The sequence below is a fragment of the Lepisma saccharinum genome, chromosome 6, assembly GCF_977018435.1.
Source record: "Lepisma saccharinum chromosome 6, izLepSacc3.1, whole genome shotgun sequence".
NCBI classification, from domain to species: domain Eukaryota; kingdom Metazoa; phylum Arthropoda; class Insecta; order Zygentoma; family Lepismatidae; genus Lepisma; species Lepisma saccharinum.
Genome location: NC_139234.1, coordinates 72,473,411 through 72,489,330, shown reverse-complemented (window position 1 = coordinate 72,489,330; position 15,920 = coordinate 72,473,411). Strand labels below are relative to the sequence as shown.

General features: G+C 38.1%; 1 protein-coding gene across 5 annotated transcripts in view; it reads right to left on the bottom strand.

Moving 5' to 3' along the window:
* The window catches only part of LOC145988877 (cyclic GMP-AMP synthase-like receptor), an 89,218-nt gene that overhangs the window by 34,443 nt on the left and 38,855 nt on the right, over positions 1-15,920 (bottom strand). For 4 of the 5 annotated variants that reach the window (XM_083124143.1, XM_083124146.1, XM_083124142.1 and 1 more), the window contains exons 5-7: positions 14,525-14,648; positions 9,194-9,355; positions 2,369-2,530 (exon numbers count right to left, since the gene is read on the bottom strand). In XM_083124143.1, coding sequence (XP_082980269.1) covers positions 2,369-2,530; positions 9,194-9,355; positions 14,525-14,648 — 448 coding nt within the window. The remainder of the gene's footprint in view (positions 1-2,368; positions 2,531-9,193; positions 9,356-14,524; positions 14,649-15,920) is intronic. The other variant, XM_083124147.1, reaches the window with a different exon arrangement.

Genomic DNA, 15,920 nt, shown 5'->3' with positions numbered 1-15,920 from the left:
AAAGTGGACTTAAAAAAACATTCATTCTTCTTCAAGTTAAAGGGATAAGAAAATTATCCCCCGTAAACATTGAAGTACACAGTGAACAGTTGAAAGACATAGACAGGGAGACACAATGAAAGAGAACTAGGTAGATTATATCAAGATTGACAGAGGAAAGATAGAAATGATAGGAGAAAAACCTGAGCGGCAACAGCTCTTGGAGGGCCAGACCTATCAACTCCCTTCCCAATTTTCTTTCTAGATTGGAGTGGATAGAGTATAATATTAAGAAATTCCATTAGAAGATTTGGCGAACGGGTTACGTGCACCATCATATGTGTGTGCATGAGAGGGGAGGGGAAACACAAGCAGAGGAAATAAAGATGTGTAACAGTAAAGAGAAACTGAGAAAGAAATACAAAGAAAATCTACACAGAGGGGGGAGAAAGTGAGAGAGAACACATGTTTGTAAAACTCCTATACTTTATATCTGCCCACCCTAATTTATCAATACATGCTCTTGCCAACATGGTCAAAATTTTCTCGCGCTGCCCCTGAAAGGTGCACATGAGCATGGAACAGTGTATTGTAATGAAATTCCTCACCATGGAAGACAGTAACTAAGGGTGTACCCAGGATTTTGAAAGGGAGGAGTTATGTACACTTTTTCTGGTATTCAGCCCTCATTTTGTCATATTTTCCTACCTATGATGTTCTTTTTTTTTTTTTAGGAGTACTAAGCCAAAGGGGGGTTATAACCCCCACCAACACTCCCTTGGGCACGCCACTGACAGTAACAGTATGAAATTTGTTCCACATTGAAATAATAATACACACCTAGTATCAAGAAAAAGTTTCGTAACTTTTCGATCTCAAAAAATTAATAAAACAAAAAAAAAAATTTAAATCCAAGTCAAAAGTGTCTCCTAATTGTAGAATCACCCGATAACTAGGGGCATGCATATTTCATTTTTGACGAAAACACCAAATCTGAAAATAACACATTCTAATGTTAATTTTTAATGTTTCTGAAAGGTGGGAGGTGCATTTTCCTACCCTGTTTGGCCACGAAATAAACTGCAAAATAGACTCAAACACGATATTTAGAGTTTATTTATAGACACTTTCTAAGGTTTGAATTATCCTGTTGAGTTATGCAATTCACGGAAAATTGATTAATTCTGTTGTAAATATTTGAGAAACAAGAATGGACCACTTTATACAAGAATAAACTCAATACTCTGGTAACTACATAAATGTGCTATTAGAAGGGATATGTTTATTTTGTAATAAGTGCAGTTTTTAAATCAAATTTTGGATTATGTTCACAATTTTAAAACCAGAATGTCATTTTATATATTGCTTTTCACCCATTTTTTCACAGCTACAGCACCGAAATTTTATTTTATTTACCACTTTTGAACTCGAAATTGACTGTTTTTGTACCGAAATTTTGCTTTTTTATTGATCAAAAATATGTGCCTCTACCGATAACTTTAACAAGGACCAAAAAATTAATATGTAAAATCTGGGATTGTAAAATCAGGGATTCCCAGTACGCACAAGTAATAAGCAATTTAGAAACAGGACTGCAATGTTAAGCTGTCCCAACGAAATAAAGAAGAGCAGAACATGGAATAAATTCAAATATAGTTTATCATTTTTATTACCAACTAGCTGATTACCTGGCATTGCCCGGGTATTTATTTATCCCAATCTTGTGTTAGACAGGAAAATAATGAATTCTAACTATAGTGTAAAATGTAACTAATTTTAAATGTGATCGTGAATGTCACCATTTAGCCTAGCGACTCCGAAAACTATGGATTCAACACTGATCTAGGTCATTTGTGGCATTTTATTTTTCACCCCCTCTCACCCCCATGACGATAGGTGATGAACTTGGAGTTGAACGGCATTGGGAGTGACTCCGAAAACTATAGATTTCACACTAATATCGGGCATTTTTGAAACAGAGTGTCATATCAGCCTGAATGTTAGACAACCCGAGAAACACTATCGTTGTGCAGGATTGCATAGTCACGGATGTCTGTTTCTGCTGAATTTAATATCAGTCATTTTCGATTATTTTTACATGTCACCCCCTTCCCACCCCACCCCTAGGGGTGCCAGTATTTATTTTGAGATTGCAAGTGATACGTGTACCAAGTTTGGTTGAAAATGCTCCAGGCATTCGAGAGTTATGCCGGAACAAACATACATACATACATACACCCACACCCACACACCACACACACACACATACACATACATCCATTTTTATACATATATAAAATATATAGATTGTCACATAAGTAGTAACTCTAGCTACAGTTTTACATACATTTACTATTTTCAGGAGTGAAATGCAAAAGAAATTACATACCTTCATTAGTTTTATTAGTGGTTTCATGTTTTGCAAACTGAGAATGATATCTTTCTCATACTCATAGAAAGACATTCTCCAGTAAATATCTTCCAGTCGTTTGCTCTCCAATTCATTGTACACCTTTGGCACAGCAAACCATACTCTGTCCTTGAAATCTTTCTGTAAGATGGAAAGGACAATGTTTGAATATTAGTGCCAAATGAGTCACTAAAGAAGTTTTCATCAGCTATACAAAAACAACTGATGGCAGAACACTATGTGTGTGTATTGCTTAAAATGTAAACACTGTAAAATAATATTTACTATTTACTAGGGCTGAGCTAATGTACTGGTATCAGGAAAAATCTATTCAAATTTAATTACTGATACCAGCAGATACTTTTTTGGAGTTTAGGTGTGTCACAGGGTCCACAAACATGTAACATGACATTTTTGCAGTCTAAATATCCTGGAAATTAGGCAAAATTAAACATTTTATTATTTTACTGCAGTATTGTTTCGAAAAATTAATTATGTCATTAAATGGCAAGTACTTTCATATTTCGATATTTATCCAATACTTTGAATATTTTAAAGCAAATCCCTAAAGTTCAAATCACAAACCCTGATACTTTCTGTAAACAAAACCACGTGCATACAGAAAGCATTGCAAACTCATAGAAGTAAAATAATCCACACGAAAATCCAGCGTTGTTACAGGATTCATTACATAAGGTAAAACAATGGCCAATTTGTAGTATGGGATACGCTGCCGCAAATGACGTCTCACTTTAAACCCAATGCTCTTTCTTTTTTTACTTATTGCTTCACCTTTATGGTTAACTCTTTGCACCAGTAATCATTTCCCATAAATTTGGCTTCTTTCTTGCATGTGAATTGAATATATTTTACTTGCATTTTTTTTAGACAAAATGATATAACATGGTAATGTATATTTCTAAGGATGATATAGATAGGAGTGTATTTGAAATTTGTTTGTAGATTTTATGTAAATTGTATCTTATGTAAATAAATATAATGGGCATAAACAGGCATATGCATTGCTGTAAGTTCAATAAATATATTGATGATGATCAAAACAAGACAAAAAGTTCGTAAATTTATTCCGGTTGGAAACTTTGACAAGCATCCTAATAACGATTTTTGTTCCACCAAATATAGCGCACTTCGTAAAATAACTTGGTGACATGGCAAGGCAAGATAAGTGTGAACATTTTGTAGGAATATGCATTGTAACTTTCAATGAGCTTAGAGATTTGGGTACATAATGATATTTTATAACATTGGTTATTTTCTAAAAATAATCATGTGAACAGCAAGGAAGTAGTGCAACTTAGTAATATTGCCTGACTTATCCTTAGAAAAATAACATGCCGTGTTCTATGCGTGCGGGAAAGTCTCCGCGTTCTCCGAGCTTGTTTTAAAAACACCAGCAAGGACAGCCTTTGAAAAGGGGTCAGAAACATATTCTACTCAATATTTATGTAACGTTCTGTCAGTGGTATCCTGAGAAACCAGTAAATGAAGTGGTTAAGTTGGTATCCCAGTGCAGTGGTGTGTCAGTGTCTGCAGTTTTAAGGGTTATGAAAGAGAGAATGACCGGGAGAGTAACAATGTATGCGGCTGCATATTCGTCTGATGTTTTGAGATCGGGTTCTCACATTCAGAGGCTCTTATATAAAATGAATAGGTGCGGCGAACTATGAGTGTAACAGCAGATGATTTCGGTCATGAATCAGCTGACGCGGAGTGATACATCGAATCGGTGAGACCGTTTGTTTACAGAAGGTCTCAGGGTTGGTGATTTACACTATAGTGGTATAACTGCCTGCAATGGAATGCCTAATATTAATATATTAACAACAGAAGAGGAAACACTCACCAGACACAGGAAAAATTCAAATCTTCATGGATGTGGGTCGCATCTTCAGGTTTAGAAGCAAATAAGAGAGGTGATGGACAGATGTGACCTGCAGGGTTGCCAGGACCACAAAAAAGTTGCAAACTGTACAATAAAGATTGTTTCTTGGCAGGTTTGTCGAAAACTGTGAGTGGTGTGGCCGTGATGTGGGGTAGAAAGAGTAATAATGGTTGATTGATTGAGTTGGTGTTTTAAGTCCACTTTATGCACAGTAAGGCTAATTGGGACTGGACCTAGTTTAACCCTTTGGTGCCTGATTGTCTCGATCGAGATGCTCTTAGGTAACCTTAGGGTGCCCAATCATCTCGATCAAGACGCTTTATCAAGGTCGTAGTTTTTACATTATAACTTCGCTATTTTTGGTTAGAATTTAGATTTTCTTTTTTCATATTGTTTTTAACACATGTATTGAACAGAAATGATTGTTACACGTTTTTTCATGAAAATGGCGGGAAAAAGGCAACTCTCTTTTTGCATCTTTTTTCAAGGGAAAAAATTTGCTGTCAAAGGAAGGCCGACTTTGTTGTTCTAAAGCAATGCGTTTCCCTCACCCCTGGAAACTGCATTTGAAGGAAGTTTGTTTATTGGTACTTGAGGTCAAAAGGAATGTTTTCCGTGTGGGCGTAAGCAGGGGGTGGGGGGTTGGGGGAGGGGAAGAGGGGTTGTTGAAACTGCATCGTAAGAATGGAAGTTCAAGGCATGCTGAAGAAAAGCCTTTGTTCTTGAGCACAAGTGTTTCACAAGTGGCTACAAAGGTTACCCTGCATTGTCTAAATATAGACAATCGCCACATATATGCCGAATTTGCATAAATTTTATATATTCTGAATATCTGGTTCATTCCGTATACAACGGTATATCATTCATCTCTCTAGAGCAGTGTTCCGCAACCGGTGTGCTGCGGCACACTAGTGTGCCATCACAAGGTGAAAGGTGTGACGTGAACTTTTACCTACTATTGTAATATTGTAAGAAATTAATTGTCGCTTTTAAGTAAGAAGGTGCTTGTTTATTCTTGCTGACAACTGTTATATTTTCATAGAAATTAAATTTAATTTATTTACTCAATATTGTTATAGTTTGCTCATCTTATATGTATTCTCGCCTGTAATATTGGGCCGGTTTGATGGGTTACAGGCGGCAAGCTTTGTGTTCACCGCAAAGAAAGCCGCATAAGACTTTTAGCAAGCCTTTTAGCGGCCCGCACCAATCATACAATAGAGCTATTCAAGCGAGTTCTTTGTTTGTAACACTGCATCTTTTGTGTATGTCTGACTGTTTTGTGCCTGTTTGTTGGCGCTTCTTAAACTTTATGCTTACAAGAGGAACTGGCAGATTTGAAAGCAGACAGAACATTGAAATTAAAATTTTTGGAAGTTAGTGAATACCCGGCTATCTCCGAGATGGCAGTTAATGTGTTATTACCATTTTCAACTACTTATTTGTGTAAACTGGGCTTCTCGACGTTGACTGTAATTTAAACATCAAAGAGAGAGAGACTCAAATCCATCGATGAAGAAATGAGGCTTGCTTTGTCAACGATTCCGCCACGAATCAGCCATCAGTGTGCAGCTAAGCAGGCTCAAGTATCACATTGAAGGTATGAGTAGAGTTATTTACTTTAAAATTCGTATTAGAAATGTGTATTTTCTACAGTGAATTAAAGTTAATAAATTTTTAATAAATGCATAAGTCTATTCATGTTTTATAATAATAATAATAATAATAATAACAACAATGATAATAACAATAATTGATTACATAACGACGTAATATTTCGTAATTATATTAAGATTCATATGATTTTGAGGGGACAGACATTTTGGTGTGCCGTGTTGAGTCTAGGCCCGTCTGGGGTGTGCCGTGAGTAAAAAAAGGTTGCGGAACACTGCTCTAGAGCAATTAGCCTCCGATCTACACTCATTTAATTGAAACTCAATTTTGCTCAAAATCGGCTCAGGCACTAAAATGGCCTTGTGAAAATGGCCTTGGGCTCCAAAAGGTTAAAGTGGGATCCGAACCACCATGTGCCTCCACTGGGTATCGAACACGGGACCCCATGATTACAAGGCAACAATGCCACCACTGCAACATCAGGGAGGCCCTAAAAGTAATAATGGAGGTGAGGGGTGGGGGTGAGGTTACTGGGTAGCCTTGCCCCATTCTTGTCACTTCCCATACCCTTCAGATCCACACTGTCACTGGCAAATTCACCCTCTACCCCCTAAGGAACCTGTTACACCTCAAACCTTATCTATATCCTCACATGGAACATCTGTGGTGGCTTCTATGTGGAGGAAACATCCACAGCCCTCACCCTCAGAATTAACAACCTCCACCCAAAATCTGGACTTCAACCAAACACCACAACATCCCCATGAACAACTGTTTCTGGGTAGCGATCATCCACCCCTTACCCCAATCCACCAACACTTCAGTACGAAAAGATGGGAGAGGGCCTACATATTAGCCATGAGTGCAACCACATCTTATGGTCTGAACAAGGCCACCCAGTAACGTTTCCCCACCCTCCGCGTCCTCCCACATCACAACATACCACTCACAGTTTTCAACAAGCCTAGTGTGAGAACCATGTTTCTTTAACCACCCACAACTTAGACCTGGACCTGGCAACTCTGCAGGTTGAACTGTTACTATTGTTTCTGTCACCTCTCTTACTTCACTTCTACATCTGAAGATGCAGCTCACAGCTGTGAAAATTTGATTTTTTTCTGTGCATGGTGTGTGTTTCCTTTTTCCTCTTCACTTGTTATGTAGCCCTTGTTAACCCTCCTTCCTTTTACCCACTAATATTACTATATCGATGTTTTCACTAATATTCTGAACAGCTTTAATTGTTACAATGTTCAAGTATCATCACCAGTATTGGTGGGAACTTGAGATGTTACTGAAGAAGAAAAACATTTTAAACCACTACGTATATATTTACAAACAGCACACTGATTTCTTTAACAGGTGACATTTCATAAACTTCTCGTTGCCACCATCACAGCCAATGGATTTGGAGGAAAAGTACTTGTATATTAGGTACTTGTTGAATCATTTCCAAGATGGTCAAAATTAAGCTCACTGTTGCCAGTTGCTTATGCCATTTTCTTTAATCAACAGATTTTTTTGTCTTCATTATGTATCTCCCAAACTGTTAGTACCCAAGTTAAATAAAGGTCTCCAAATTCATTGTCATTGAGGTTCTAATGCTCTATTTTATGTTTCTTTCTAATTTAGTATGGGCACTTGCAATCAATGCCACTTTTGCAGGTGAGGAAATATGCCACGTTTCCATGTAAAATGTCCTGCAAAACCTGAACATTTCTCTTATTTTTTATAGTACATCTAAAATGTTCCAAATTTCTCTTTTACGACATAATATTGACATTCTAAACTATACATTATTAATTTTTTCCAAGTTTGTGTGTCGTTTGGAAATGTATGGGGGAAAAACTATGCACGTAGTATAATAATGATTCTTACCCGATTTGTTTGTCCATATTCTGCCTATTTTATATCACACTGGAATATGCTAAAGAATCATGTTTAATTTCTTAATAAGTTGATCCAGTTCATCTACTGCTGCTCCTCCTACCAATACTGCCTCGATCTCTCAGAATTTCAGTAAATAATCATTCCTTGTAACCACTAAAGCAGATGAAATGTACATCAAGATCTTTTGTCCAAATAAATTCTGGTTTCAGCATTTCACAGTCAGTAAACAGGACAAATACAAAGTAGTTTGTAGTAAGTAGTTAAGATTTTTTTAATAGTCCCTTTTTTCTGTTTGTAAGAATATAACAAACAAAGCAGTGATGCACTACCATCTCCGTCCCAGATAACGTAACCTGAGTTAACGAAGTTTCGAAATTAATGGAAAAAAAACAACAATTCAATTCACAATGTGAAAACACAAAACATGAGTTGTACAATATTAAAACCACGTTTATTGCACACACCATGACTGTACATGAAAATTCTACAGGACAGTTGGCAGAGAAACAATAAGCAAGCAACACCGAGTGACAGTGCATCGAGGGGAGAGAAGGAAAGATAACAGTTGCAAGCTGCAGATTTTTAGAGAGCATGACTTTCACCAGCCTATGAAAGAGTAAAGAAAACAAAGAACAAATGGGCTGTATTCGTGTGACGTTACAGCAAACGACGAGCTGGAAAAGAGTCTAAACAAATAAAGACTTGTTTTTTTCCCTACCCAACTCCATTGAGTTTCCCATTGCAAAGGGTAACTTTAAGAATCGTGGCAGCAGTTACGAAACAAAAATGTGATGTGCATCTTATATCAATGTAAAGATGAGATTTCGGAGAATACGTCTATATATAACATATACCTTACAGATGAGAATGTAAAGAATAAATGGAGTAGGAAATCGAGTAAAGTGAATGCTCCAAAAGAAATTCGATTCAGAATCACAGCCAATGAGCTCCACCGGTTCAATCACCTGAGGCTTTTGGTTTCCCATTATCCATGTGCTCGGAACTGGAATGTCCAACTTTTGTATAAAAATGCATGATTTTCTTACTCCAGTTATTCTTTACCTTATTCTCTGTAAGGTATGTGTGATATATAGTCGTATTAACTGAAATCTCATCTTTACATTGATGTACGATACGCATCATAATTTATTTTATTTCATAACTGCTGTCACAATAATTAAAACTACCCCTTCCGATGGAAAATCCCATTGAATTGAATAGGAAGAAAACACTTTTGCCCATTGCTTAGACTCAAATCCTGGTTTGTCGTCTGCTGTGACGTTACCACTAATACAGCCCATTATGTCCCTGGGAGTGCAAACATGTACATTGTACGAACACAGATGCAATAAATGGAAGGCTGTAGCAAGCTTCTAAACTTTGAAGTATAGTCTTACCTTTGACAATCCCTTGACATCACTAAGCTGTAGAACGGGACGTGGAGGCCATTTATCAGATGGGAACTGTAACACAGCTACCAAATCTACACAGATAATCTTCTTTGTTCTCAAGTTCTCAATTTTCAGGGTGCAAGCAGGACCGGAATCACGAACAGTTACCTGAAAATAGAAAGTTCAGCATGTTTATGTACAATTGTTTCAATTTTCTAATGTGACACATTAAATTGTTCACTATTGGTCAATGTACCAGTTTATTGACAAGTGCTGCCAATAATTTTACTGATCAAGAAACAATCTGTAATTGAATCAATATTGTTAATTCATCAGGCCAAATAATTTTGCAATTATTTGTTTTCTCCACAGATTATCCATGTTTACATATTGTGTTAACTCTATAGTTATGGGTGTAACGTTTTGAAACTTTCACCTTGTATACTCTTCAAATCACTCACTTGAAAAGCATGGATATTGTTTTACAAAGTTAATAATGGCATGTATTATACAGTTGTATTTTGTAGACTTGGACTGTTATTATTCCTTATATATCCATTAAAATTATACTGTTATAAATGTAACTCCAAAAACAAACGAGAACACACCTTCACTTGATAACTGTCATATTTCTGTGAGGTAAACAGATGAACAGTCCTGCACTGTGACCACGTGGTCTGAGGTATCAGGCTTTGGGCTCGGGCTACGGGACATGCACTAGTTTCAGTCTCTTGGGAGGAAGCGAAATAACTTTTCTCCTGAGATTTCGGCCAGAGTGTGGGACCGGTGGCTACCCACCATCATGAGGAAATTGGGAAGCTATGAACGAGTAGCGTAACCCAGTTATGGAAAACTACACCAACAACTGGGTGTTTGTTATGCTGACCACATATCACCTCATAAACAGGTTGGATGATTGCCCACATTTGCTGAGGCATGTGGGAGTGAGGCCAGCATTTGGTAGGCAGGGCCTAGCACTCAAGGGCTATTGTGTCACAGGTCATGTTATAAACAGGTGAACAACATCTTCACAGCACTAAGGAAATATTATACAAAGACATATCAGAGCGTTTCACACAAACATTAAGTGTGAAGATTTGGCACACACAACAGATGTCCTATGTTTAAATTTCAGCAAAAAATGTAGGCTGGACCAGGACTCAAACTTAGGTCTCTGGCATATTGTGCCATTGCTATACCACTGAACTACCCCTTCTGGAATCCCAGAAACAGATTCCATTGCTGTAGCACTGACACAGATGATTCCATGCAGGTAAAACAACGACATCGAAAAATAAGGTGAAGCCAGGCTGGCTCAGTAGCTCAGTGGTAGAGAAATGGCATGGTATGCCACAGACCTTGGTTCGAGTCCTGGTTGAACCTGCATTTTAAGCTGAAATTTAAACATTATGTACTTAGTCATAATGAATGAATTAAGGTGAGGTGTGACATTTTTGCACCAGGCTTGCATTTATTTCAATATCATTGGAATGGGCACTGCTACTAAAGAAAATCCACACATAATTTCAGAGTATGAATTTCTACCCATGTTGCAAGTGGAAGCGGTTTTTAAACTTGATTATTAAGCTAGACACTGTGTTTGAAAAATATGTAAAATATGTATTTACAGAATCCCATGTATTCCATATGGAGAAACAACTTCAAATTCAAGTTACGGATAAACAAACGGGAGTTTTGACTCTATCGAAAATATCATCTTCAATGGATCCTCTACCTGATCATATGTTTTTTTTCCACCATCGGAAGTTTGATATTCTCAAGTAAACAAATAAAATAATTCCCCCCATAAGCGAAATGCATTTTTCCTTGCCTCCTACGGCCAATCTGGCAGTGTTGCCAAACCTGATGCAAAAAAAAGCTAAATTTCACCTTAAATTGAGCTAAAGTTGAATTTCAAGGAGTTAGATTTTAAAAGGCTGGATAAAGTGCCCCCATGGTAATTTTAGTTGTGAAGGGGGTGGAGGGGTGCTGCTATTAGTGATGACAATCAATTCTTAGTTTTCACTGTGTAGATCTGACGACATCACCCATCTCAATGATCCACAGATGGTCCTATGAAATCGAATATAAGGGATTCCCGCATAACAATATTGTCATCTTCACCTCAGCCACGGCGTTACATAAAAGTAGCTGGGGAGGTAAGAGGGGGTGCGGTGATGCAGCCAACACAATAATATCACGTCACGTGCAAAATGGCAAAAGTTGGTCTATGTGGGCCAGGGCTAGTGATGGCATCATAGTGGGCAGGGAGCGGGTGCCACAGCTCACAGCCAAACGAGTGCACGAAAGAGCCAGATCTGGCCCCAAAAGATCTAAGTTGGCAACAATGCTCCCCAGTTGCCTGAGAGAGAAGGACCTAGGGGAAATTGTCCCTCTCCCCCTTAAATGTATCGTGCAAGTCTGACAGTTTGGTTTCACTTTTCATGGAATTACTCAATAGGAAATTAAAAACCACTTACATGTGGTTTTTGCTGTAACATGTTGTCACTTTTGCACCATTTCAAAGACCTTCATCACATTTGCACAGCAATTTAAAGCACTGAGAATGGCTCACTAGATGGGTTTAATAAATTAAAAAAGAAAGTCTGTAGTTTCCTGCTGAGATTGTGATGAGCAAATTCTGTTTACCCAGCAGCTTTTGAGATGAAGGGAAGGAAGGAAGATGGAAAAAGAACAAGCCCAGTTTTTTAAGGATGATGTCACATGCAGCTTTAGGAAGGTTTAACCTTGTGACAGGGCATTCCTCAGGGTGCTACCAAATGCCTAACTTTCCTATTTAATCTTGTTAAACTTTCCCCCTATTTTGAACCATTTCCAATGTTTCAAACTCCTTGGAAAACCTGAAGGAAGGCCAGCAAACAGGGCTGAAATGTGGAAATTCCATGACAGAACAATATGTAAGTACACTCCATTCATGCTTCCAAATACCCGGGGAGCTTTCAGACTGAAACAACAGGCAACAAGTGGCACGGAGGTTCATACAATTGACAAGTCTACAAGAAAGCATTCATCGTGCATACATGGACAACAGACCAAAGTAACACAATGCATGCCATTGAAAACGACATTACACTCCAAGTGAAATGCAAGGAACAGGCGACACCTGTAGCTTGTCATGTTGCTTTGGTTTCAAAGGTCCCATTTATTTCTGAAGCTTGATTTCCAAGAGGCACATGTCACCTGTTGCATGTTGTTTCAGTCTGAAAGCTACCTTAAGTGTTACATTCAAGGACCTACAAGCTAGTGATATGTTGCATTTTTAGTTCATCCTTTTCTTTTTGAAATTTCAATTCCTTCATGTGTACCCGTATATGTATTTCTATATCAACAATCAATCCTTTTTGAAATCTTGTCATGCAATAAAGTTAAATAGCCCATTTTTAACTTAATTCCTAACTATGAGGGTAAGTAAGTCAGTCACAAACATTTAAAAAAAAAAAAAAATACTAAGGGATATATTGAATTGAATTGATGTTTAAGTCAACTTTATGCACATCCAGACTGGACCTACAGTTCAAAGTGAGATCCGCACCACTATGCAATGTGCCTCCCCTAGGTACTGAACCTGGGACCCCTGATAGTAAGTGAGATACTGACTTGAAAATTGTTTTTATTTTTAAACATAATCTTCACCAACATTGATACACGTATGTCATCGCTTTATCAGTTCCCCAAAACCTGCTGCATAATAGTCTTTGGGCTGCCGTCCCAGCCACAGTCGCACCTCATGCACCTCATCCACGAAACGTTTGCCACCACCATGTGTAGACCTTTCGGAAATTTGTGCATTATGCTGTAGGATAAGCTCTGAGAACACCCTGTTGTAGTTGCTATGCTGTCTATCGTCAGTCACCTTCCAGCTTGAATCATCTCCTCCATCTGCCGCATTGTTTGTTCTGTCGCAATTTGAACATGATGACCCGGTTGGTCTTCGTCAACATTTGACCATCCTTGCTAGAATTTATCGACCCAGTTGTGCACCACTTCATGCAACAAACACTTCTCACCGGAAACATTTCCTCATGAATATCCTTTGCCAGAAGTCCTTTTGCCCACAAAGAATGCACAACAGCATGCTGCTCTTCTGACTCCTCAAACATGGTCACAATTTTTAAACTCAGCTGCTCATGCATGCGTCTGCTATCTAGCGACTGCTAACTAAATATTATCAAGCTGGATTGTGCTGCCACCTAATGACACATTTAGAAACTACTCACTATTATTTTCAGCTATCCCACATCAGTTTGTGATCTACAGGGTGATCGAAAAGTCCCCGAACCCAAACTTCAATTATTTTTTTCGCCGGTCGTTATTATGATAATGTCAAAATTTCTGTGGAAGCTGGTTTGCGAGGGTCTTGGCTGTACACGACACAAGAGATGGCGCTGGGGAGTGGCGCTAGCAGTCGTGGCGAGGAAATGAACTACGGGCAGTGCTGGTAACAAAATAATCACGCCAGTTGCAAGGATGACTTTGTCGGTGGAGGAGGATTCTTTTTCGAAAACCGAGTGAATTCTATTGTGTACCAGGACATTATACAGCAGTTTATCGCGTTTTTGTACGCCGATGAACGAGATGTGTGGTTGCAACAAGACGGGGCAACATGCCATACGTCCAATGCCACCATGGCAGTTCTGCGTGAATTTTTTGATGACCGCCTGATTTCATAAGGGCTTTGGCCGGCAAGATCACCTGATTTAACAACACCCGATTTTTTCTTGTGGGGTCACAGTTTAGGTTAACTGTTGGTTTGGTTTACCTGATTTTTTTGTTACCAGCATTGCTCGTAGTTCATTTCCTCGCCACGACTGCTAGTGCCACTCCCCAGCGCCATCTCTTGTGTCGTGTACAGCCAAGACCCTCGCAAACCAGCTTCCACAGAAATTTTGACATTATCATAATAACGACCGGCGAAAAAAAAAATTGAAATTTGGGTTCGGGGACTTTTCGATCACCCTGTATTTACTGACTTCCCCTTGTATAATTTCCTTCCAACTTATCCCTGAGAGAGAACTCAGGTAGGGATGTCATTAACACCACACACCAGCCACCTTTACACCCTACCCCAAAAGTATTAATACAAAATCTACAACAAATTTAAAATAATTTTTCATACATATAATAAGAGCTACAAGATGTATCAAGATCAAATAAAAATGGAATTTTAAGAACAGAAAAGCTTAAAACAAATTTAACACAAAGTTCATTACAGTTAAAGGTATTGACTGCACTGGACTGTTTCCCAATATTACCATGAAGATAAATATTGTTTTCCAATATTACCATGAAGATAAATACCAGCTACTGTGTACATACATGATATCCGTAGAAAAATTCATCATCTACTGTGTTTATTGTCTTAGATACAACTCCCCGGAACCACTGATAAAACAAGTTCCTCTTTAGGTATCCATCCTTCGTTACCCACTTTGCCAATTTCCTGTAAAAGCATTAATATTGGAAATCACAATTTACTTTGTTGATGTTGCACAAAAATTGATTTTAACACACATTCTCTCACTTACAGTTCATAATAATAATTACAGCTTGTGTTTGGTTCTTTAAAATTATGGACATACCAAGACAGGCTATTTGCATTAGTTGCATAATACATAGACCTCATAACAAAAATAAGGAAGATAAAAAATATGTCCTTTAAATATTATAGCCCAGTAAAATTAGATAAAACTGGTGAAAAATTAAACAAAGCTGAATTTTAGCTGAGATGTTCACAATGTTATCTAGTGCAGCATCAGGGGCTGCACCAGGGGGGCACGAGGGCATGCTTGCACACCCCTTAATTTTCCTCCGCACCCCCCACGTTCAACTAAAAACACTAACCCTTAGTGTGTCATATTATGTCATGTCGTCATATTGAGCGCCGAATGTGAAGTACTGAAGTAAGACCGTTATTATTGCAACAGGCAAGCACTGAAAGAGATGCTGATACACATACTTTCCTGTACTGGCAGCAGCCTCTATAAAGAGCAGTGGCCATTTTTAATTTCTTCAGCATTGTTGTTATGAATATTTCTTCGTTTGTTTGGTTTTCGATAATTGACTATAGCTTAATGTGAGTTGTTTATTTTCCTCCTGCTTGTTCTTCCTTGCACTGAAGCAAAAATTTCAGCTACTTTTAAAAGTAAGGTATTGGGAAATTGTAGTTAATGCGAGTTGTAACGTGAAGGGTAGTTTTCTTGTTAACATGTTCTATGTATTTGTTCCACGTAACATGTCTAGTAAATGTACCATTTCAGGCTTTTTTTTTAAAAAAAAACTGTTAGGAAGATGTCCAATGTTCACGAAGAAATTTCACAGTTCGTTGTTGGGGATAGTGTGGCAGAAGGGATTTTAACGAAGACGAAGTTGCTGTGCACTTCACACATATAATTTCATTTCAGTCAGTAATTCATGTTAATCAGAGGTGGCAATTAGGGGTGTAGTTGCTCCCTGCTTTTTGCTATTTTTGTCCCCGCACTATGCTAAAACTTATCTACCAAGGGAAAGTAAACTGTCCTTGCCTCCCTTCCGCAGTTTTGAAAGGTTGCATGTGTGTTTAATGTTTTCTTTATTTTCAGCATTGCATCCCCTCAGCACCCCTAGATGATTAATCCTGGTGCCGCCGCTGTGCAGCATATCAAAACTACCCCAAAATCCAAGCTGAGCTTTTTAAGCCATACTGAAAAATGGCAACCCACTTGAAGTTTTCAGC